At 44.7% G+C, this 25,428-nt stretch overlaps 1 protein-coding gene across 3 annotated transcripts in view; it reads left to right on the top strand.

Moving 5' to 3' along the window:
* Window positions 1-11,687: 11,687 nt before the first annotated feature.
* STARD3 (StAR related lipid transfer domain containing 3) overlaps window positions 11,688-25,428 on the top strand; it is a 31,456-nt gene continuing 17,715 nt past the window's right edge. For 2 of the 3 annotated variants that reach the window (XM_066627565.1, XM_066627567.1), the window contains exons 1-2: window positions 11,688-11,759; window positions 24,943-25,224. In XM_066627565.1, coding sequence (XP_066483662.1) covers window positions 25,015-25,224 — 210 coding nt within the window. In that variant the 5' untranslated portion in view covers window positions 11,688-11,759; window positions 24,943-25,014. Of the gene's footprint in view, window positions 11,760-12,210; window positions 12,267-24,942; window positions 25,225-25,428 lie in introns of those variants that run through there. The other variant, XM_066627566.1, reaches the window with a different exon arrangement.

A 25,428-nucleotide genomic window follows, 5' to 3' on the forward strand; every position in this document is an offset into this window, starting at 1 on the left:
GTTAGGAACAAAGCCTCCATGTTCAGAGGCAGGATTCCTCTGGTGACCGAATGCTGAGGGGGTGGGGGGTCAAGTGATAGTGGATGATTGTCTCTATCATGCCTTGCTTGTGAGCTTCCCTGTGGGACATCTGACTGGCCACTCTCTGAGGCACAGCGCTGGGCTAAATTGACAGTCTAATCTAGCAGGCAATTCATCTGTTTGGATCAGAGATTCGGCAATTGGTTTGTGAAACCAATGGAAATGGCCTTATCCAAGCGATTCAGGTACCATTTGATTTCAAGGAACCTCATTTGAAAATGTACATGTGTCCCAGTAACTAGACTGGAGCTGGATTCAGACTGGCCATGTAGAAGAGGGGTCTCTAACTGGCTCACTTCTAACCTCCATCTCCTTCACCCCTTCCCAATATTTCATTCATCTCCTTGAAAGGTGCAAATCAAAATCCAATTCATTTGTATAGTTGAAGCTGCTCTCTTTCTCCTTCCATGCCCTTTGGCCCACTTCACCATACATACCCCTCCCATGTATTGGGCAATGCCTTTCCATGTGCCTCTCTGCTCTATTAAAGCTTTGTAAATAAAGATGTTTAAAGAGTGTTTTATGGAGGGAGAGGGACACCAGCATATGTTAACCTAGCTCTTCCCTTTTGCGTCAGCCAAGAATGTTAGAAAGGAGGTTTCCTTAACTCTGCAAAACAAGAGGTTTTTCAGTTTTTCCCCCAAAGTTTTTTTCCCATCAGTGCACGAACCAAGGTGCATCAACAGTGGATTTGGTAACATAATGGGAAAGGGGTGGAGGGCTCCTGGTTCCTCATGATTCATGTTCGTTAAGCATTAACCTGAAGTACCATCTGAACTAGTATTGCCACTGCTATAAGCTCCCTGTATGACTGCAAGGAGCATTTCTGCTCACACAAGGACCCCATGAACAAGCAGGGCTTTCCTTCTGTTCACAGAGGCAGCGTTCTGGTGGCAGAAGTGCTCAGCTGGGATTTTTGATCTTCTTCTTCATTAAAATCGTAATTCTGACCACTCAAGGGACAGTCCAATAAAATCAGTTCCCAAAGTTTCAAGTCCTTGGCTCTGATGAATTTCTGGGGGAAAAATCATTCAACAATTGTTTATATATTTTTCATGTTTTTAATCTCCCCTTCCTCTAAGGAACATCAGGGTGATGTACACAGTTCTTCCTTCCTTTTGTCCTCACAACAACCCTGTGAGGTAGATGACGCTGAGAGAGATAGTGACAGGCCCAAGGTCACCCAGGAAGTTTAATTGCCGAGCAGAGATCTGAACCTGGATCTTCCAGATCTAACTCCAACTTCTGAATCACTACACCAGGGTTTCTCAAGCTGTGAGTCACGGCCCACTTGATGGGTTGTGACCTGATTATTGGTGGGTTGCGAAACTGAAATTGATAAGCAGATAGCTGAGAAGGAAAATGCATGGAGCCCTATGGAAAGTGAGCCACATCGTGTGTTTACTCAGGAGTAGGTGACCATGCCTTAGTCCATTGCAAAGGGCAAACTAAGAGGAATCTGAAACCATCCGATTGGTCCCAATCAGAAGAACACAGCCCCCAAAAAACACTCAAGAAGGAAGACTCTCCTTGTCTTCCTTCCTTATCCAACTGACAAATGTATTCAGCCCTATGGAAAGTCAAACGATGCTACATGTTCACATTTACTCACAAGTAAGCAAACGTGCCTTGGCTGGTCAAGCAAAGGAGAATGCAAAGCCACAAGAATGATCCGATGAACGTGGAGCTTTACAAATGCTCCAGAAAGCCCTCTCCACCATAAATGCCTGTCCACCATAAATGTCCTCTTTATTCTAAAAAGAATAAAAAGAGGCTTGAGCTGGTAAGGTGAATTTTATTTTTATTTTTTTTAGACTTGTAAAGCTAGGTGGGTACTGATAGTGATATGGTTTAAATATAAGAACTTAAATTGAACTGGGCACTGGGTAGGGCTGAAAATCTTACTGATTTTTTTGTGGCAGGGATGTTATTGCAGGCAGGCTACAGAGAGAATTCACTTGGTGGAACAGGGCTGGCTTCCCCATCTCTTCTCCCCTTATTTAATTATTTGTTTTACTTTATTTATAATTGTGTATTTTAATTTGCTTAATGATGTCACTTCTGGCCACGACATAACTTCCAGTGGGTCCCAAACAGGTTGTCATTCTAAAAAGTGGGTCCCGGTGGTAAAAAGTGTGAGAACCGCTGCACTACAGCATCCTGGCTTTTTGATCAGTCACAGTCAAGAAGCCTGGGTGGGTCAGTGATAGCCTCCCTAAGAGATCCTTTCACACACATATAATCTGAAAGATTTTTGACCTGAAAGGGCAGGCAAGGTAAGAAACATAGGCAGGCTGCATTCTACTGAAATGGTAACTATTCTATAATGGTATTTTGCTGCTTACTTGCACAAGGTGTATCTATTTTTATGATTCAACTATGCTTGTTTTGTCTGAGACTTAGATTTCACAACACTGCCAGCATGAACTGGTTGAAATTCTGAACACTTTGAATATGAAGGGAGGAAGGGAGGTGTGGGGTGACACCAAACACATACGCCTTGTAGGGAACTGTATAATTTGAAGCTAACATTTCAAACAATTGCCCAGCCCAGCATATGAACTACCAAAATGCAAAGCGTAAAAAGCGCTAAGTGGGTAAGTAACAGAGTGACATTTCTGGGGCAGAATATGCCACTGAACCTCATGGAAGCAGCCTGCTTATTTGACTTGCATGCAGCCATGCTATGAATCACTTGTTTATCTCTCCTGGAACAAACATTCTGTCAAACCATGGACCTTTTAGGACTGTGTATCCATTGGATGTCTGTTGATTTTCACCTAATCCCTCCACTTCATTCCTCCCTGACGTCACTCTCAGTAAACAGGCAAAGTCTTCACCCTTCAGAGGGACACAGTTGTGTTAGAGCAGAAACTGGTTTTTCAAGCCAGCTCCCAGCTGGGACTGTGTATAGCAAGAGGCACTGTTGTTGCCAAAGAGTCGCTTGAAACCAGCCATTTGGCTTTCTATAAGGAAGTAAAGCCAGCCGGCTCCTGGCCCCAATCCCACTCCAAGAGACAAAGGCTGTTTTCATGTCATCTTAACTGCGGCAATCTTCTTGCCTTCTCTTAATCAAGGCTGGTCTGTTTCTTGATCCTTTCCAGGAAAGCTGCTCAGAGCATGTAGCAGCTAGTTCTCCTTCACCCAGCTCACAGTCTGATGGGATAAGTCTTTATGGTAGAATGTCCAAAAATTGGCTTATAAACTATGTTCGCATAAAGCCTCAGGGTCACAGATGGAGGACAGACCAATGTGTTTCAACTTGCCCAGAAAAGGAATCTATTCTTGCCTTGTCTATGCCAATGGAATGGGATGGGCGAGAGGGGTGTATGTCTACACTGCAGGCCCAAACTGGATCTCCCCTCATTCCCTCTCCTCAGGGAACTGAAATGCAATGAAAGCAATCCATAACTCCAAGAGGAAATTCTCAACCCCATCACCAAACTACAACTCCCAAGATTCATCGTGTGGGGAGGGGAGAGGTATGACAGTTAAATTGGAATAAAACCAATACACATTTATACTGCACCCATAGAGTTCCACTTCCTGGACATCACAAAGCTCAAAGTAGCCTTTGTCGGTATTTAGAAGACTGAATGTTCTAAGCTTCTCGCATTGCCAGACCTTTCCCTGGCAGCGTGGTTTTCATGCAATAAATGCACAACTGTTAGCAGAATCCGCAAAACCTTCCCTTGGCAAGTGCTTCCATTATGCAAGAATCACAGAGCCAAACTAATGAGACTTTAAATACATTGTTTCGTCATTCAGGTTTCTATTGTAACTAGCAACCACAGCAGGCCCTGATCCAGATGGGGAAGAGTTGCACTCCTGGAGCCCTGATCCAGATTATTTATACCCCCTTTCTCCTTGTGGCAGCTATTTACCGAAAAAAACCAAGTAGTGTGTTAAATCATGTCCCATTTTGACCCACTGCTTCCCAGCACTTAAACTGCTACATCAAGTTGCTGGAAAACTTGGGATTGTTCCCCTAATCAACAAAGAGGTGCAGAGTAGAATGTTGCAGCAAGGCTATGGAGATGAACTACTCTACTCAACTCTTCCCAAGACTTTTTCAAAGCAGGATTTTGACATTTGCATTATTTATGTAAGTGTTGTTCATGCAATATAAAAAAAATGTCATCCCTGCCTATCTCAACACTTCCCTTTCCACACATAATCTTTGAGCTAATATGTAAGAGGAAAAAACAAAGTGATGGTGGTGGTAGTGGGGAGAACAATAGATAAAAGTAAGGCAAGCAGCTAATGATACACAGACATCTAGGCAATTTCAGTTCAAAAAGCTCCAGCCAAATATCTTTGAAGTGTTACCTTCAGGTCTGTTAGATGCTATAAGCTGCATGACCAAAAGTTCCAGTATTTAAAGATCCACCAAAAACTGATGCTGCAAAATAGGCAGTTTGGTCCCCTCTGCGGCCTATAAGGCCCATAGGCTCCGATATGATGTCATTTCCCAGATAAAAAGCATATAGAGTTAGATGGGGCAGAAAATCTGAGGAACAAGAGTACGTTCATTCTCCCACCTCTTCTCCAAACAGATCAAAGATGGGACAGAACCAAATAAAATTTCTTTTCTTTTATTTTTCACTCCTCTAAGCTTAGAGTAGTATACATGGTTCCTTTCCTCCTTTTGTCTTCACAACAATCCTGTGAGGTAGGTGAGGCTGAGAGAGAGTGACTGGCCCAAGGACACCCAGGAAGCTTCATGGCTGAGTGGGGATTGAACCCAGATCTTCCAGTCCAATTCCCAAACCATTATACCAGGGGTGTCAAACATAAGGCCCAGGGGCTGGATGAGGCCCGCAGAAGCTTTTTACCTGGCCCTCAGGCTCTCTGCTGCCGAGCAATGCTGAGGTGACACTTCTAAAGGGTGGCCTGTGTGATAATTGGGCTCTCCCATATCTTGAAATATGATCAAGATTTGTGTATTTTCTCTTCTGTCATTTACAGCTAATGAGTTCCTACACAAGAACAGAGCACTTATTTCTGGTTTTGACCTTTTCAGTGACATCACTTCCTGCCTAATGACATCACTTCTGGCCCTCAGCAGGCATCACGAATGCTATTTGGCCCACTATATGAAATGAGTTTGACACCCCTGCATTACACCATCCTTCAGTGGAGGGAGGGCATTTGAAGATAAATTGTAGCTCAATAGTAACATATATGTTCCAAACACAGAAGGTAGGTTCAAACACCAAAGAGAGAAGTAAAAAAAAAATACACTCTAAAACGCTGGAGAGTCACTACTACTCAGAGTATATGACACCGGTTCCCAAACTTACCGGGCTTGCGACACCCTTCACACTGCAGAATCTTCGCCTGGAACCCGGAAGTAACAATGATGCAAGACACATCACACAATAATGTCACCGCCACTTCCAGGTTTGGAGGTTGACCGCAACCTTACGAACAATGGTAAGAGGCTCAGGGCAGGCAGGAGAGCCTTTTCAAGCACACAAAAACCGCTGGCAGCAGCTCTGTCTGCCACACCTAGCCTCCTGCCACTGTTTGCAGGGTCGGCACAGTCTTACTGGCAGGCAATGGGTGTCCCACAATGCTCCAGTGAGTGCCTCACAACTCCCCAGGATGTTGCGATGCACACTTTGGGAACCTCTGGTGTTTGATACTGAATTAGATGGACAACTCAGTAAAGGAAGCTTCCTCTGCTTTTATGTTTCCTTTTTTCCTTGTGAGAAAAACAAATTTCTCAGTACAGTTCACAGGTTACGGCAAGAGTTCAGCTATCCCCTCTGCAGCAAAACTGTGTAAGTGGGGCCTGAGAAATCCACCATGCTGGACTGAGTCAAGCACAAACGCCTTGCGCTAAAAGGTTTTAGGGCTTTTCCTGACATTTAGAACACTTGGGAGTGCAATACTATGCATGTCTACTCTGAAGACATGCCCCACTGAGTTCAATGGGATTTACTCCTATGTCAGCAGGCACAGGATCACAGCCTTGTTTTGTGGAAGCCTTTATTAGTTCACTTACAACATGAAGCACCCCAGTGAAACTGGTAGTTAGTAGAATCTGAAGGGCTTCCAACACATACGCTTGCTTTCCCTGCAGCTCCTCTTTCCAATGCTGGTAGGCTAAGAATAACCATGCAGGTTGCCTGGGGGTCGAACCAGCATGAACTGACAGCTCTCATTAAAAAGTGTGACAGTGAGTTAGGTGTCCAGCAATATTAGTCCAATCCAATAAAGTCACAGACTGAATGCCCAAATTATACCTGGGAACATGTCATAAGGCTTTAAGGCACAGAATGTAAAGTTAGTGTGATTTTCAAGTATGGACTGTACTGGTCAGTGACTGCAATAAAAGATTCTTCTTCTTCAGGTATGGACAAAAATATTACTGAATATAAAAAAGATTTTTCAATTTTAAAAAAAATGTTTAATTTTGTGGGAGAAACAAAAATACATTGGATAGGTATACAAAAAAAATTGCTTGGCCATATCTACTTAGAAGCCATAGGTTAACTTGAATTCCCCCCCCCCCCCAACAAGCAATGCAACTGGAAAGAACAATTACTGCCATGGGTGCTTTCTGTCTTTTCAACAATTGCCCTTATGCTATAAATACAATCTGAGTGCAGAAACAGTAGATCATGAATATAAAAGCCTGCTGCACATGGGGGGAAAAGGGAGATTGCAACCAATAACCTACAAATGTATTTGGAACACCGACCATACCAGATAAGAACAGTCAACTGTTCTTCCACAAGCATGTGAATGTAATGGGCAGCCCAATCCTGAGTTCCCCTTCTCCCAGGTAAGGGAAGCAGCCCCGCAATGGGACTATTCACTTTACTGCTGACCAAAAGGTAAGGTAAAGCCGTTCATGTAGGGCGCCGACCCCACATGAATGGACAGGATCCGGTGGAGCAGAGCTCCACCAGACCCACCTCTCTGCCTCCCTGCTCCCTCCCCCTGGCACACCTCCTGCCCGCCCTCTCTCCTCCCCTCACCTCCCTGTAACACCTCCTCCCCACCCTCTCTGCGCCCTCTGCCCACCTCTCCCCTCCCCAGAACGCTCCCTCCCTGCCTTCGCTTACTGTGCCGCAGCTTGGCGGTCTTGAGACCGCCAAGCAGTGGAGGCTGGGTGCCTGCCCGGCGCTAGCCCAGCACCAGCCAGTGCTGGGTTAGCATGGGCGGCAGCCCAGTGGTAGGACTCACAGGTGTGCCTTATGGCACATTTGCAACAGTGCATGGTGGCACAAAGCCGCTGCGCCAAGCTCAGGATTGGGCTCTGAGGCTGCAATCTTAACCCACTTTCCAGCACTGACATAAGGGCAATGCAACTCCAAGGTAAGGGAACAAACATCGCTTTACCTTGAGGAGGCCTCCATGATTAGCCCCCAACTGCAGGATGCAGCACATGCCCCACTGGCACGGCTATGCCAGTGCTGGAACGTTGGTTAAGATTGTGTCCTGATGCAGCTCTTTCTGGATCAGTGCCAAGGAGTATAATCCTGAATAGAAAGGACATGCAGTTGCCACTTGGTCAATTTGAAACCAGCATAGTCAGTCTACAGGTATTTTATTTTGACCTGTCCCATGTTGCTTTACTTGGTTACAGTCGAAGTGGTAGCCTCACAATAAGCACAGTGCCTAGTAAGCCTTATGATGCTCACAAGAGCTTCCCTGGACAGAAAGCAAAATATAAAACTTAAAAAAGGAATTTGTTCATCAAAGCTTTCTAACTTGAGTTACACTGTATTTCCTAATCTTGTTGGCATCCTTCAGTCTCGGAAGACTATGGTGTCACGCTCTGAATGGTGATTCTGGAACAGAGTGTCCTCTCTGTTACCCATGCAGCAAATCCCCCCTCTCCACATCGCTGAAATGGTCCAATGGAAAGGCAGAGGCCAATACGGTTGGTTCCAGCGGCAAAGCAGGAGTTGCCAGAACGTGACTGTGTTCAGCCATGAACTGCCTCAAGGACTCCGGCTCCGGATTTTGCCTCGTGGTTGACTCCTGAAGCCTTTTCCATAACTGGATGTAGCCAGAAGGCAGTGGAGGTTTGGGATCAGAGTTTTCCTTCTCTCAGATGAGCTGCCTTCCCAGGCTGACGAGTCCCATCTACCCGGTGGTATTTCCTAATAAACACATAGGATCTGGTTGCATGGGACAATTAAAAAGAAAATCACATTATTATTTACTGACAAAATGTACAGTATTTTGTGCATTCAGATTTTCTTTTTTTTAAAATTAATAATAATAATAATAATAATAAATAAATAAATAAATAAATAAATAAATAAAACCAGCACTGAAAAAAACAATAATACTTTTAAGTAATGTGTGTATATGTAAATGCACAACTGACAAAGCAGAGGAAGGCTTAAAATATTGCAGTTGCATGTTGTGGCTGCCAGTCCATTTTTCACTAATAACACAACCAGATTTGAAACTAGACACTGGCACACCGCCTAAGAAAACAATTCCAGAAATGCTGGAAAGCATAGAAAGAATTCTCAGGAAGATAGTTTCTGTGACTGAAGGGCAAGAGAGGAATTAAACAAAGAATTGAAAGCATAGTTAAAAAAATTAAATGTTGCCCTTCAGCTTAAAGCCATGGGATGTTAAATTTCTATATCCAGAATTCATCGCTTGCTTCTAGTGCTCCAGGACTGGATGGCTTTTCTACAGGAAAAGTATCCAAGTTTGAAAGGATGGGATCATTTAAATTAAAATGTCAAGTTGCAACAGATTTTTGAATGTACAAAGGTCTGAGGCAATTTTCCCAACATACTGCATGTTGCATCCAGGGGGTTTCATGGACTAGCTGGTGATTTTTTTAAAAAGTATATTTATTTGAAACATGTTTTGTGCTGCTTTTCCCAAGCAGGCTAACAAAGAATAAAAATACACTTAAAACCAGATAAAAATTCCAAACACAGTAATTAGAAGCAGCCAAGTGTTCACAGGGAAAAAGAAAACGAACCAAGCACAGACATCAATGGAATGTTTTACAACCTTCATGAAAGGTGAACAGAGACAAACATCACCTTACCTTACCTTAATAGGTAAAACATTCCAAAATCTAGGAGCTACTGTGGTAAAAAGCCCCAATCCAAGCAATTACAGTCAACCAGCATCTGACGCAAGGATTATGTTCCAAGGTCAATGTGCCAAGCCGAAATAGTGTACAGGTCATGCCTCATTAAAAAAAAAAATCAGTGGATACCAAACCAGTGGAAAAATGACTTTAAAGACCCACTTCCAGGTTTCTTGCCAAAGCAACCCCTCCAAAGTCTCTCATATCTAAGGCTACAATCCTATATACACTCTCCTGGGAGTAAACCCTACTGAACTCGATGAGACTTACTTCTGAGTAGATGTGCCTAGGATTGTGCTGTAAGACCTGTAACTCTGGTTACCGGTCAACCTGTGCAGGCCAGAGCCTGAAACCACAGCAGCAGTAGTAGCACTACTGTTTACCCACAAGAGTTTGGATCACAACGTAACCCACTATGGCAGTGTTTCTCAATAAATGGCATGGGTACCATCACTGGTACTTGAGGTGGTGTCTAGCGCTACTTGTGGAACCCCTGGACACCTGCCACTTAGCATTAAGACCAGCAACACAATGCAACAAACAGTTATAGGAGGCTTGGATCGGTGGGCAGAGCCCCAAAGCATGCTTTTCACAGCCCTCTTGTCCACCTTAAGCCTCTTACTGGTGTTTGTCGCATCTGGCCTCCCAATCTGGAAGTAACTGGCGACGACACCCTCACCAGTTACTTCTGGTGGTACTTTCAATAGGTGGACCATGCAAAGTGGGGGAACGAATGCTGAGAAATGCTGCACTGTGGGAGTCCCAATTCACACATCTTCTGTCATGGCGATTCACAGGGCTGTTCCATTCAGCAGAGTAGGCCCCATCAGTCCTTTTGTCTGCATAAGAAGCAGTTCCCCCGACAAAGGGCACAATCCTAACCAGGTCTACTCAGAAGTCCTATTTTGTTCAATGGGGCTTACTCTCAGGAAAGCATGGTTAGGATCGCAGCCTAAAAGTGCAGGCAGTTCAATGGATTTCAAAGGTTAAACTGTGACCATTTGTACTTAGACCTTGAAGGACACCCTCACTTGGAGAGGAAGGAGGACTGGGAGCAGGGCCAACTCCAGACCTCCTGATGCCTGGGGGGACATATGAAGTGCTGCCCCTGCTAATTGGGTGAGAGGCACTTTTTCAAGTGGGTGCTCCTTTTTAGCAGGGGGAGAGTAATTGGCCCATCTCACCCCAGCAGTGTCTGTTCTAGTGGCTGTCTGCTGGTATTCTTTTGCATCTTTTTAGATTGTGAGCCCTTTTGGGACAGGGAGCCATTTAGTTATTTGATTTTTCTCTGTAAACCGCTTTGTGAACTTTTAGTTGAAAAGCGGTATATAAATACTGTTGTTGTTGTTGTTGTTGTTGCCCCCTCTTTCCCAGCAGTGCCAGCCTCTGCTCCTGCCAGCCCACCATGTTCTAGCTCAGCCCTCTCCTCCCCTCCGCATTTCCTCCCCCCCCCTTCTTTTCAGTTCTGGAAGGAGCAGGGAAGGCAAGTGAGTTGACAGAAAGGAGCCCCCCTCCCAACCTGCTGCCTGAGGGCCCAACCCTCTCCAACTTTCCAGCTTGGTGTAGCCACAGTGCAAACCCTAGGAAAGGGAACACACGTTCCCATGCCTTGAGGAGGCCCCAGTGACTGCCTCCCCACCACAGGGTGCAGCACGCACCCCACTGACACCACTGCGACGGCACTGGGCCTGGGACTGGATAGGACTGGGCCCTCAGGCAGCTGCCTCAGGAGTGGGCGGGCCCCAACTGGGAGCACCTGTGGCCTTAACCAGAACATCACTAGGAGGCTCAGACCACACTTTATTCAACAGCCTCTGTGCAACTGGTGTGAAGGAAGAAAATGTGCATGCACTGCATGGGTAAGATTCCCATGCTAACAAGTGGTGCGGCCCCGTACCCATCTGCGCATGCGCAAACAAACACTTTCCTCCAGTTCAACCACTGTATATAGCGCCTGCTCTTTTTAGGAAGCTTCAGCCGCCTCCCGCCCCTTTTCCTCTTCTGGCCAATAGCCAGCTCGCTTTCACCTCCAAAGGAACCAATTAGCGCTCTCGTTCCTTTCGGTTACTGTGCCCTCCCTTCCCTCACGAAACCTCCCCGTAACTACGCAACCAGCAACCACGCTTCTTCTTTCCTTTGTGCCCGCCTCCGTTCTTCTTAACCAATGAGCGTGCTGCTTCCGATATGAGGCACCGCCCCATACGCTCCTCTGTCAAACACTCGACACGCCCACCCCTCTTCTCCACCTCAGCCAATGGCGGAGCAGAGCTGTCCGATTTCCCTCCGAAGCTGTGTTGGAGGGACCTTCGACCTCGGTTAGCCAATACGCGTCTCGTCTTGCTCTTCACGCCCCGCCTATTCTGCTGTGGAGGCCAATGAATTGTGCTGGGGGGCGGGACATGGTGTCTGACTCCGCTCCTTTCGGAGTCGACCGGCGGAAAAGTTTATCAAAAAAGATGATGGGCGCACGATGACGCCAAGTCACTCGCGCTAAGGTCATGTGACCGGAAGTGTCGACCGGCTGGAGCCGGGAGGTTTCGCTTCCGGCTCTTGTGCCTGGTGCCTGTTGCTGAGGGAGGTGGAAGCCCTCGGGGAGGTGAGCGACCAGCGTGCGGGGAGGAGGCTGGCGTCGCGTGGCGGTCGATGAGAGCCTCTGGGAAGTGGGTCGTCCCTGGCACCCAAAGCAGTCCTGGTCGAAGCGCCTTCGCGTGAACTGCCTCAGGAAGCCTCACAACAGCCTTGTGAGGGAGGCCGGCGCACAACGGCCCTGTGAGGGAGGCCGGCGTACGACGGCCCTGTGAAAGCCTCACCACAGCCCTGTGGGGCAGGCTGGCGTACGATGGCCCTGTGAAAGCCTCACCACAGCCCTGTGGGGCAGGCTGGCGTACGACGGCCCTGTGAAAGCCTTACTGCGGCCCTGTAAGGGAGGCCAGCGTACGACAGCCCTGTGAAAGCCTCACCACGGCCCTGTGGGGCAGGCCGGCGTATGATGGCCCTGTGAAAGCCTCACAACTGCCCTGTGGAGTAGGTCTGTGGCATTATTACTGATGGAGGGCTGAGTGCACCCAGTCTTTCTGATATGCCTTGTCAGTTTGTGGTGGAGGTAAGATTTGAACTGGGGACGAGGTCTTGGTTTGTAGTGCAGCCAGGCTTGGATTGTCAAAGGAGACATAACCTCACATGCCTGCTGCTGTTCAGTGTTTCAATTAATAGTACTTTCTTTTTTGCTAAATGTTTAACATTTTATAAGGGGAGCTCATGTAGTCAGGGCTGGCCCAAGACTTTCTGGAGCCTGAGGTGGCATGCTCAGTGCTGCTTCTCTCTCCCACCCCACGTACTTGGTGATATAAGAGCCTCTGCTTCCTCCTACCTCCTGAATTGGAAGTGGTGCAGGAAAGGGGGCGTGGGACTGGAGGTCCTGGGTGACCAGATGTCTTATAACCGCAAAAGAGAACAAGGCTCCCCAAAAATGTAGGATATGACAAAATAAAAGCTAACACTTGTGTATTGATTTCATGTGGTTACCTTAAAAAGTACTTATTATTACATTTAAAACTATATTGCATATACAGGAGTGTGCCACTTAATGATGGGGATATGTTCTTCAATCTCTTTTCTTATGTGATTAGGTTGTTAAGTGAACATTAAGCCCAATCTAGTGCCTTCGTTGTGTAACACTCACTGGCTGCACAGGCTACTGGAGACCAGTTGCCTCTTCTTTACATTAAGAGCCTCTTTGTTGCATAAACAGAAACTCTGCTGCAGCCTTTGGAACCCAGATTGCCTCTTTATTGTGCTTTGCCACTGTTGTTTATGCAATCTGTTGTTAAGCAGAAGGTTGTTAAGAGGTGCACACATAATTTGTTAATTACAAGAAAGCTATGCACTGTTGCTGGAGCCCACTAACAGAGAAAAGGAAACATTTAACCCATCTTTGCCTGTCCCGCAGGTGTACATCTTTGGTCCCTGTTGTGCATATGCAATGTTGGGCAGAAATGGTTTAAGTTATTTTCCAGGACACAAGGCTAAAAAAGAGGGCATCTGGTCACTCTGGCTGGAGCATATGTGATTTTTTTTCTTCCTTTCTGACCCCCACTCTTTCAATCCAGGAAGTAACAGAAGGAAAAGAAGTAGTGGAGGCAAGTGGGACAGACAGAGATGAGTTCCCCTTGCTAATCTGTTGTTGCCTGAGGTGACCACCTTAGTCAGCCTTGTGCATTGCACTGGATGTAGTAGTTAAATTAGGCTTGCAGATTAGGATCTTGCAATCTTGCCTCAGGAGGTGGCATTTGGCAAGCAATTCTCTCTGGCCCTCAGCTGCAATATGGAAATAATAGTTATTTACCTTACAGAGTTGTAAGGATTGCAACATGCATGTGGAATGCTTTGCAAATGCAAAAGTGCTATACAAGTGTGTGTTATGCTTTAGAGCAGGGGTATCCAAACTTTTTGGCAGGAGGGCCACATCATCTGTCTGACACTGTTGTGGGCAAAAAAAAAAAAATTAATTTACATTTCAAATTTGAATAAATTTACAGAAATGAATATATTAGAGATGAAACTTATATGAATGAATGAAGGTCTTGCAATACCTCAAGGCTTATAAAAGGCCTTGCACAAGGCAAGGTCGGCCTTTCCTTTGCTGCTGTTGCTGCATCACAGATGTGAAACAGCAAGCAATGGAGGGAGCCCTCGTTCCACAGCTCAGGCAAGAGGTTGAACAGTCGCCCTCCCACTGATAGCAGTTGCCTTGGGCCAGCACAGGCTCCAGCAAGTCTTTGGAGAGCCAGAGGCTCATTGGAGACTGGGGGCTCCCTGAGGGCCGGATTGGGAGTCCTCGAGGGTATTAAAAGTACTCCATGTACATTATCTTATATTTGACATTGCAACAACTGTAAAAAGTAAATCAGTACCTCTATATTGCAAATTGTGAATGGGCTGAAATTCTGAGAGAGAGTGTTACTGAAGGCTATCTAGTGACTGTGTGAAAAAAAATCAAGATTTGAACCCATGAGTTCAAAATGCATAGGTTCGTTTCTTTATCGAGGCTACAGTGTCTCTGAGCAAGGTGAGGACTGGAATGTTCCCAGAGATTACTGGATGAGTAAAAATCGGAGCATGCAGAAAGGTTTTATTGAGTGAGGAAGAAGGATCAGATCCAAAGGAAGCAGAAGCAAGGATTACCATGTTGTAATCAATCCAGGAATCTTTCTGGTAGGTTAGTGGTGTTATCACTGTGTTGCAAATGAGGAGCTAAGGTTTACCTTGGGTCTATCTGATGAGTTTGTGGCAGAGGAGCAATTCAAATCAGAGATTTCTTTATTCATAGCTAAGTCTCTCAACCTCAGAGTTACTCCAGTTTATTTGGGGATGTGCATTGGGATTGGTAGTTGCCAGAATTCAAAGAGGTGATTCTCATCTTTCAGGAAAAGGACTTAAATCTCAAGGTAGAGAGCCAGAAGCAAGTAGCGAGCAGACTGATTTCACAGGACCCATCTCTCCCCTTCTCTATCATTCTAAATTTTAAACCACCTCTGCCTTTCCTGCCCATGTTTATCACATTTTATGAGCGAGGGCAACTGAGATTGCTTTCCATTTACGCACCCTGATGTGCATTATAGATACATTTTGCAGCCATGAAGAAAAGTTGAAGATTGAGTAACAGGGGCTGCAGGAAATACTCAGACTTGGACAAACTACTTACTGTTGTAAGCCTGTTACTATACAAACATATACTGTTTGTACTGTATATGTAAGATCATATAGAGCAGTTGGAAGACATGCTAGAAATATAAAAATAAAACAAAGTAGGAAGTAAAGTACATTATCTGCAGTTGCTTTCGACAGCCTTCTTTAAGTGAATTTTGATAGCAAATCAAATCTAGACTTAAAATGGTGTGATTTGCTGGTTGGACCAGGTCCTTGATCAATATTTTCCTGATAAGTGTTTGCCTACCATTCCTAGCTAGATTAGTGAGATGTCAAAGGCTGGTCTTGAGGGGTGACTTGAATTGCATTCCATGATTACCATACAAAGTAATGCTCTTCCTACATGCTTTGAGTTGCACCTGATCTGAAGTGCAGCTTATTGGGGAAAATTTGCTGGAGGTGGGTAGAGTGACTAGGCTAGTGTTGCTTACTTAACCCCTCTAACATGCCTGTTACAGAGATTTGCTTCTTACAGGGTAAAATTCCTTTCTAAGTCCACTGAAGAGCATGAATGGACATATAGTTCCTATTAACCCATACAATATTCATTTGATTGTCTTGTGGTGGGAACTATGGTTACGTGGTCTCTCTTTATGCCCCAATTTTTGGGCCAACTTATCTAAGGCAGTATATTGTGTTTTTGTTGGGAAAGGCCTTCTTTCTGCATATACCTGTGCAATAAATGTGGAAGAGCATAGCATGTGTCACTGGCAGTTCTGCCCACATAGGCTGGTGCTCGCACATGGACTATGAAGGGATTGTTGGATTTTTGCTGCAAGCTGTATAATTATACCCCAGCTGTGTCTTATATGGTGGTTATCCCTTCTACCAAGAGATGCAGAGCTTCCAGGAAGAAGCACCCCAAGAGTTAGAAGTCCTATCTTGACTGTGAGAATTGAAATGGTGTGGAAAGACTAGGCTGAGTGACTTGTGGTAGAGATGAGACAGGCCTGTGATAGAAGACAGCTTGTGTCCACTGGTTGCTCAGGCCAGAGAGCAAGTTTCATGCAGAAATGTTCATAGGCTCAGAAATTCATAGGCATAGAAATTTATTTGTTTTAAATTGTTTTTTTAATCTGTTGTAAGCCGCCTTGAGTCCCTTCGGGGAGAAAGGCGGGGTAAAAATAAAGTTGTTGTTATTATTATTATAGGCTTCTAGTTCTGTAGTTTGGTTTAGGGCACAATCCTAACCAGGTCTACTCACTTCTATTTTGTTCAATGGGACTTACTCTCAGGAAAGTGTGGTTAGGATTGCATCCTTAGTTTATTAATATGGCCATACACCAGCATGTATCACAAAACAGCAACATTCCACACACATTATACAATAGAGATCTAGAAAGGAGGAAAGGGAAAATTACTGAAAATATTATTCTGTGCTTAGAATTTCACGGCAGATTTTACAAGAAGCCGCAAAAAGCCCACGCTCATAAAAGTGGTACATGACTTGTTCTGACTGATTGGTTATCCTAGGCTTTCATCATCCGGCCAATTCTTGAGGGGTGGAACATACGCGGAATCCTTGCCTAATATTGTTTAGGCTTCAGTTTCAAGCCTTGTTTCTGGTTTGTTGGATACTCTTGGGCTCAAATTAAGCCCTTGTGCTTGTCTGGCCTGTACTTCAGCTCTTGGATTTTGTCTCTTTGCCTGCCCCCTTCTCCAGACATACTGCAACCTTTTTTTGTTCCTCAGTGGGTGCGGTTTAGAGAGAAAATGTTCCCATGCCTGACCTGCGTATCACTCTCAGTACATTTTGACTGGCTTGGGAACATTCACCAGTGTTTAGCCAATTATGATCAAATCCTTCTAAACCACTTCTGTGACCTCCTTCCCCACAGTTATTGTTATGTCTTCAAGTGGCTTTGTCAGTTCAATAGCATGACTGCAAACAGGAAGAGAGGCAAATGCTTCTTCCAGACTATCAAATGGCAATTGCCTCATTGGCTAGCTCAGTGGCATGTGGCACTCTGAAAGTGTCCTTGAGGCTGAGGCACTGTTTCTGTGCACAAAAGGCCACTGTCAATCAGGAATCTGTATCAGGCTGCTGTGATACTTCCTTGGGTCATTCCTGAGCCAGCTTGCTCCAGTTTCTGTCTTGCACTCAGTATACCACAGCCATACAACACTGGGCAGTTCCCCTTTTGAAGTCACGTTTTTGAAAAGCAAAAGCTGACTGTCTGGGGTCTTCCCAGATACAGACAGTAATTACGGAGTGTGATTTCTTTTTACCCACCCACCACCTCACTTCTCTTGTCCAGCTTCACTTCTATTCCTTCACTTTATTTCCTTAGATTTATGGCTGACCATCCCATGGGCTTAGGATAAACACAATTTTATATTCATATTCCTAACCCCAAAGGACTTGCAGTTCATTTGTCAAGCTGCCCCCTCCTCCCAATTTTGAAATAGACTAGCACAATTCAAACACATACCATCATTTCAGTGCACAGCATGGATACTCTTTTAACTTCAGGGTGTGTTCCTTGGCAGTGCTGTTGTGTTTGTCAGAGTGTCACTTCCTGTTGAAACTAGTCTTGAATGCAAAGTTCAAGCACTGAGTGTATGAAAGCCGACTTTTGGGGCTGGGAGCAGCCTTTGATGAGGTCTATAGCCAGGCCATGCTGTTGAAGTAGTGTGAACTTCCCTGTATGGCAGTGGTACTCAAACTTTTCCAGCCAGTGGCTCCCTTGACCCCCGTGGCTGTTGGCCATGACTCCCCATCATGTTCCTGAGGGCTGGAAGTGACAACGTTAAACAGGAAGTGGCCAGAAATATTAACTATATTAAATATAATATTATATTTAATATAATAAGTATATATTAACTATATTAATATCAATTATATTAAACATTATATTAATATATTAATTATTAATATAATTTAATATATTAAATTATTAAATTTAATTAATAATTAATTAATTTTAAATAATATAATTAATAATTAATTATAATTAAATTATAATATAAATTAAATTAATTATATTAATCATTATTAATTATATTAATTAAGTCAGGAGGTCTGGTCTAGAGGTTAGAGCCTCCATTTGCCTGAAGATAACATCCACAAGGTCGCCAGTTCGAGGCCACTGGCACCGTGCGACCTTGAAGCAGCTGGCAAGCTGAAGCCAAGCTATTCCATCTGCTCTGAGCGTGGGAGGATAGAGGCCAGAATGTGAAACCAGATCAGAGTGAAACATCTGGACTGTTGTGGTTCTTGAAAGATAGAACCTTCTTTCAATTGTAAAAATCCCTACAGGGATTTAATCAGTCTGCCTATATAAACCGCCTTGAATAAAGACCAAGAAAGGCAGTATATAAATACCTGTATTATTATTATTATTATTATTATTATTATTATTATTATTATTATTATATTAAATGCAGATCTTAAAAATATATTATCAATACACAGCAATATACATGCTTTATAAATGTTCAGCTGCTGATCACAGTTGGAGACAGGATGCTGGAGTAGGCAGATTTTGTCTGGTCCAGGAGGACTCGTTTTTTTAAACTTTGTAAGCATGCCAATAGAATTGTTTTATCAAATGAACTTTGTGAACAACCAGTCTGACCAACATTACACACACATGCACACCCCTGTGGACCCCAATCCAACTAGTCATTTCTCCCATTCTCCTTGGATAGGATTGAACCCTTGATTAATTTAATGAAATTAAATTTTTCCAGCAGCTGGTGGGGAAAACACAAATAGACCATGAAAATATATCAGAGCTGATAAGGGTTTGGTTAGGAAGCTGATTTGTCTCCTATACTAGGAGATGCACAGCTCAAGCCTATGCATGTCTACTCAGAAGTAAGTGCCATTAGAGTCAATGGGGCTTACTCCCAGGAAAGTGTGGATAGGATTGGACTGGCAATCACTTCATCAATGGCTGATAAGTATTCCCTTCAAATAGCAAGATTCATCACTTTAAAAATACAACCTTTCCTCTTCATTCAAACAACAAGATTAATAAATCACTTTAAAAACAGTACCCTTTTTCTGCTCCTGGCCAAGTGTGTTCTTGTCTCTCCCCTCCCCCTTTGCCAACTGCATGGAAGCAACTTTAAGACCCCTGGTGACTGGTAAAATAGGAAGCATTTTATTTAGGGAGGGGGAAGAAAGTGGGAAGGTTTGGAGATCGAAAGGGGGGAGTGGAAGAGGGAGGGAGGGGGTTGAAAAGAGAGATTTCACTTTGATGAGAAGCAGTCCCAGGCTGGGAACTAGGAACTAACTAGACAAGGATCAGCGAGGGTTAAGGACTGCAAATGGGGGTTGGAGTCCCCAAGAACTTTGGGAACAAAATGCAGGGAACACAGAAGGCAGCCTCTGGAGGGAGTGGAGGGAGAAGGGGGCGGGGTGGCAGCAGCCACTCTCGCAGCTGAGCAACTCCCCTTTCTTCTGCTTTAAGAAAAAAGCACAGAAGATGGGCTTGTATTCTTCCCAGGGGTGTGACTGTATCGCTGCAAGAGGACATCCCACGCCTCCCCTTTGAGTTCCTGGCACTTCCCTAAAGAGCCTTGCCGCACAGTTTGAATAATACTGCTGTATGGTTTTGACTTTCTTTTCCGGAGCTCTTTTACCCAGGCTGCAGATATAAAAACTGCAAGCACAGATAGCCGTTCCCCAATGCAAGTGACTCATGGTATCTAGCCATTACATGAGAAACGTTGAACATTGTGGTCCCCAAGATCAGTTGAAGGCAAGTTAACATCACATTCCATTTTGGAACTCCTTGTCATATGTTCTTGTTGCAGAGCTGAGTGTCACATGAGAGAGGAAGTGGAGGTGGGGGAAGATGATATGTGGTGCTGGGAGCAAGAGGAGAAAGGCACGTGCGACTTTGAAGTATTGGGTATGATGGGGAGGGCTGAAAGAAGAGGAAGTATCTCCTGGGTGGTTTGATTGTGCTTTTATTGTTGTGGATTTAAGACTGTTTTGTTTAGCCACTTTGTTAGTTGGAAAAAAAAGGTTATAAAAATATTTTTAACACTTTAAAAATGATTGGTTTTATTGCAGATGCCATTTCAATTATTCCTTTTGTTTGCTTGTTTAAAAACATTTATATCTTGCCTTCCAAATCCAATGGAGAAGCCCAAAGTGACATGCAGCAGTAAAACTAATCTACATGAAAATGCAATAATAAAAACAAGTGTATCCAAAAAAACAAGCAAAAACACAGAGAGCAGCACACTAGAAACAATTTGAGCAAATAGCTGAGTGGGACAGAAAAGTGGCAAACAAATGTTTTAAATAAATACATATTAAAGCAGCCTTGCACTGTAATCTGTGTTATATCTGCAGCATGTTTCAGCATACTTAACTTTAAACCGAGGCAGGGCAAGTTTTTGTTCACATTGTTGCTTTAGCAGAACTATTGTCTGTGCCTTTGACCTGTGCAGTGGTGACAGCAAATGATGACAGTATATTAAATGTCTTTGATCTCGTGCTTGCTCAGGTTTGCGTGGCAGAAGGAGTGGGGGAACAAGATGCATTTGTACACAATGTGCAACTATGACAGCTCCAACCAAAAGGTTAGGGCAGTCACAAGCAAATGCATACATGTGAGCTTCCAGCTGGTGTTCTCCTTTCTCTGTCTGAATACGTGCAAATCTAAGGTTCATGCGTGTTGAGCAGTGGTTCTTAAACTTTTCAGCCCAGGACCCAGTTTTTAGAATGACAGTCTGTTGGGGACCCACTGGAAGTGATGTCATGACTGGAAGTGACATCATCAACTTAGGCTTCAAACCTAAGCCACAATCAGCCAAAGGTTCCTTTACACAACGCACTTGTAGTGTTATTTTGTATAACTCAGAGTTCAGACATTTCAGCTCGGAAGTCAAAACGTAATGTATATTTGAATCCTTCTCCAACCACACAGCCCCCCCCTTTCCAATATCCCGTCTTCTCACCTATTCGGGGCAAAGCACCATGCCTCTCTCCCACCGGGAGCCCACCTGACCCAGCAGCTCTTTACCTTGTATTTTCAGCTCTGTATTTTCAGTGGCAGAGGAGCTAGGTGCTACCCACCTGACCATCTAGTAGGTCTCGACTCACAATTAGAAATGCTGGTTTAGGGCATTTAGCCGTGCTGCCAGGTGTATGAACTGGCTCTGAAAATGTTTGTCCCCAAGTCCCCTGTGAGTGACAGTTTTAGAAAATAAGATGGAAGGAGGTGAGAGAAGAATCAACCTTCTGTGTGGAAGAGAGATAATCAAGGAAGTAGTCAATTTATTCTTTTCCAATCAGCCAAAAGTTCCTCATTCTTGGAAAAAGACCTGTCTGCACTGCACACTTGCTAGTCTGTGTTCCTATCTACTTCAATATGCATGATCGTGACAGCTCTTAAAAGTAAAATGCTTCTCATCTCAACCACACGCTCTTTTCTTTGGCTTCCCAAAATTGGCAGTGTATCTTACCCTTCAAAGTGTTGTGTGCTTGTGCTCATTGCAAGTAGATTTTGCGGCATATATAGGGGAACATCTAGGGACATTTCTCCAATCTCTGAAGCAGCGGTTTGTGCTGACAAGGAACCTCAGAGTTTTATAGCCCCGTGATGTACTTGGTTACCCTGAGTCATTTTTTGATCACAGTGGGAGAAAACAAATGACCCCATGAGTCATCTTTAGGGGCCTGTCACATGTGAACCACAATTCATCATGCTCCTGTAACCATAGGAAGCAAGAGGCATGGCAAAGCTCAGCTTGCCTCATGACCAGAGCCTATAGACAGTGATTTTCCCCTGAAGCCTAGTGTGTCCAGCTGGGATGGTCTTAAGTGGTCACACAGGAAGTGGCTCTCTGTTTTCAGGCTCTCAGGCCTATGAACCAGAGGTAGCAACTCTGTTCCCTTAAACAGAGTTTAATAGAAAGACTTAATACAAAACAGAAACCTAAAATGTTTGACTTTTTGTTTAAATGCCAGTGTCAAAAGGGACAAAAGAGGAGAAATTGCAGCCTAGTTAAAACCCATTTTTGCCTAACCCACAGGTGTTTGTACATATTTGGTCCCTCTTGCATATATGCAACATTGGGCAGAAATGGCTTAAAGTAATGAAGCAAAGTGCTCAAAGATCAATCCTGTTGGGTTCCCAGAAGGAAGAGGCGAGAACTGACGTAGAGAACAGTCTTGCAGAATCTGGTGGCAATCCATCTGATTCAGAAATCCATTTTCAACAGAAACCAACTAAATACCTCTATGTAGGAACTGACAAACAGGGCAAGAAGGTGCTGGACTTCTCTTGTTGCCTGACCACAGCACCTCATATTGAGAGGTATACATCCTCTGTACATGGAAGTTCCATTTAGGTATCAGGACTAATCTTGCTAGACGTGGTTTCACTCGGTCATTCACCTATTGAACTGGAAGCATCTGAGCTTGAAATGCATTCAAGGGATGATAGCATAGCTGGTCACGTAAGAGTTTTGCTTTTCAAATACCTTTCATGCCTTTCTGTGGCTCTCAGTCCACATGTCCCACTAAACTTCTGCCCATCACCTTCTCTCTTCCAGTTTTATCACGCTCAACTGCCTAAAGATATTCTCTTCCCTCAGATGACTCTACCCATCCTTCCTTTCTGCCTGTTCTGCTTCCAATTGCTTTCTGCAATGCTGGCAGGATGCAAACTCACTCACTTCCCTTCAAATTCCTTCTGAAAATGCACCTTTCCCATGAGGCCTTTGGCACCACTCCTTAATCCTTTCTCCACTATAGCTAAACTGCCTACACATCTGAAACACTTGGATCTGCTTTTCTTCCCTCTTGTCTCCCTTGTGTCTGTATCTAGCTTTTAATCCCCTCAGGGCAGTGACGCTGAGATCTTGGTCAGTGTTAAGCATCATGCATGTTGAGACCACTACATAAGTAAATGGCAGAACTAGCAAGGCTGTGTGTAATGTTTATATTTTGTGGGTAGCTAATTGTGTGATCATAGCAAGGGGGAAAAAATGCATGCCTAGATGCCAGAATCAGATGTTGTAGGTATCAGCCCTTCACAGGGACCTAGTTCTCACTGAGGTAATAAACCTACACCTGGCCTGTACCACTTTGAATTTCAGGTGGAAGCTTGCATGACTGAAGGCTTCTCCATACTACTTAATAGTAATAGATTTCCTATATGTAGAATATTTGGTGCCCAGGAAAAGGCTTGGCTAGAACTCTTCTCCTGAGATGGTAATTGCCTGTATTCATGAACCCTATTTCACTTCTAATGGGATGCATTCAGTCATGTCAGCCTCCACCTGAAGTTGCACAGTCCCAGTGCAGGTTGGTTACCTCAGTGAGAACTAGGCCAGTTGCATATGTGCAAGTGAGAATCGCAGTTCTTGGCTACCAGCATCACATTTTTAAGTACCTGAGGCTGCCAGGTATTTGGAAGCGTGCCCTATTTCTGTGTGCCATTTCCTGGGTAGATTATATTGAAGGGGTGGCTCTGGTTCTCAGGCACTGAAGCAAAAATGAGTCCAACTTAATCCAGGCTTAATCTGCCTCTAAGGCTTGCATTTACCTTGCCACACCTGGGATGAGCAAAACTTACTTCTCTAAATTTAGCCTATCCATGAATGCCTATTAGTGTTCAGACAAATCCCCTGCCTTATGCTGTGCACCTAAGAGGCTCTTGTGCACTTGGGGAGGGGGTGGCAGTGAATGTTATCAGGAAGCATTATGACAGTTGCTTAAGTGCTGTTCAAAAGTCAGCATAAACATGGAGCTGGGTAGAGGCTCTGGTATGTTTTATTCAGGAATCACAGATGGCTGAACTTTTTCCATCTTGAGACTCATTGGCCTCTCATTTCCTGTAGGAAGGGAAGCCCTAGTTCTTACTGAGTTATGTAAAGTGATACTTTTCCCCCCTTTTTGCATGAAGCTGAGCGACTTGAAAGTTGTGTTTGCACACAGATGCTTCACGTGTTCCTTGGGAGCTAATTCAAGTGTGATGCATGCTTCCACAGCAACATCCTCCCTCCGTAGGGGCACTTGTGTATGTAAATCATAACTTTTTCCTTCAGAGGATACGGAAAGAGAGTCTGATACTTTCCCAGTTGCTACTGGCACGTAGGTTGCAGATAAAAGCCATCACTTTCATAAATGACTTCATGCACATGTCATTTTCTCCATTGAGAATGGTTTTTCCAAATGTGAAATATATTGAATGAAATATTCTGTAGACATTTTGCTTTGCATGGATCCAGTGGCCCTGCTGCAACTATATTCCTGGAGCCTAACCAAGGGGAAGCATCAGGGAACAAAAATCTTCTGATGCAGGGATGCCTTGAAGCCCTCTGCTTTTGATTTCATGGGTCTGGGAGAAATGGGTAGCTGGCCTTGCTGAAAGCTGCTGGAAATAGTTGAGGAGCTTGGCCACCTGTGTGCCTCCAAATCTGCTGCTGAGGCCTATTATTGCAAGAATGTCTTCCAGCCCTGCTGCCTTTGGATGAGAAGTTGAATTAGATGACCTTTGGTTCCTTCCAAATCTTGTGAATCACCATCTGATATAACAGTTGTAGCTATTTGAGGTGGGGGGGGGGGAAACAACAGTTCAATTCCCGCACTCCACCCCCATCTGGGGTTCAGTGATGGAAACTGCAACAAGGGTGACCCAGCATTTTCATATCAGCTTTTGATTCAAGCCAGAGTTCTTGTGGTGCAGAGTTGGAACATAATGTTTTTGAGCTCTTCCCAGAGCTCGCTCTTGGCTGGTGAGTGGGTTTGTGCGCACAGCCCACATGAGTGTGTTAGGTTCCTGCTTGCAGCCTTTGGTGTCAGGCTGTTTCTCTGTCACCTCTCATTTTTTTGTCAGAGGAGGGCCAGAGTAGCAGGGGGGCTGAGTCCCATCTCTCTGGGAACAAGTTAAAGCTGCTAACATTCTGGTTTGCTTTGGAGGCCTAACCTACCTCCCAGGCTGATTGTGAGATAAAATGGGATATTTTTCCCCGCCCCCCCCCCCCCAGATTTGGTGCCCTGAGCTCTTTGGTGGCTGGGGAGGGGGGAAAGAAGGGTCCTAGTAGATCTCGCCTCCATGTCATTCTCTTTTTTTTCTTTTCTCCCCTCTGTGCTGGACTAGATGACCCACTGATGAGGCCACGAATGACACTTCCACACCTGAACACCAAGAATTTAACCGTTCCATCCAAGGATGAGCAAGCTGTGGAGCTTGCAGAACAGTGACTTAGAGCAGAGTCTTCCTGCCATTGCTTCCTCACTTTCACACAGTCAGGGCTTCTCTCCACACTACTACATCTCTCCTGAGAGGAGAAGACTCATTTCTGATGTGCGGCGGACGTTCTGCCTCTTTGTGACCTTCGACCTTCTCTTCATCTCGCTCCTCTGGATAATTGAACTGAACGTGAGTTGGGGGAGCTGGCTTTTGTGTGTAGGGCTTCCTGCTTCCCCTGAGACTTGTTCAAATGAGTATGGCCTCTTAGTGTTGGCACTTCATAGTCAGCTACAGCAGTGGGTTAACAATGGTGCACTCCCCAAGCAGAGTCCTTGCAGGAAGCTGAGTTGCCCAGGCTAAAACCAGTGCACCAGAACCAAATCCCACTGGTTC

The sequence above is a fragment of the Tiliqua scincoides genome, chromosome 5, assembly GCF_035046505.1.
Source record: "Tiliqua scincoides isolate rTilSci1 chromosome 5, rTilSci1.hap2, whole genome shotgun sequence".
NCBI lineage: Eukaryota > Metazoa > Chordata > Lepidosauria > Squamata > Scincidae > Tiliqua > Tiliqua scincoides.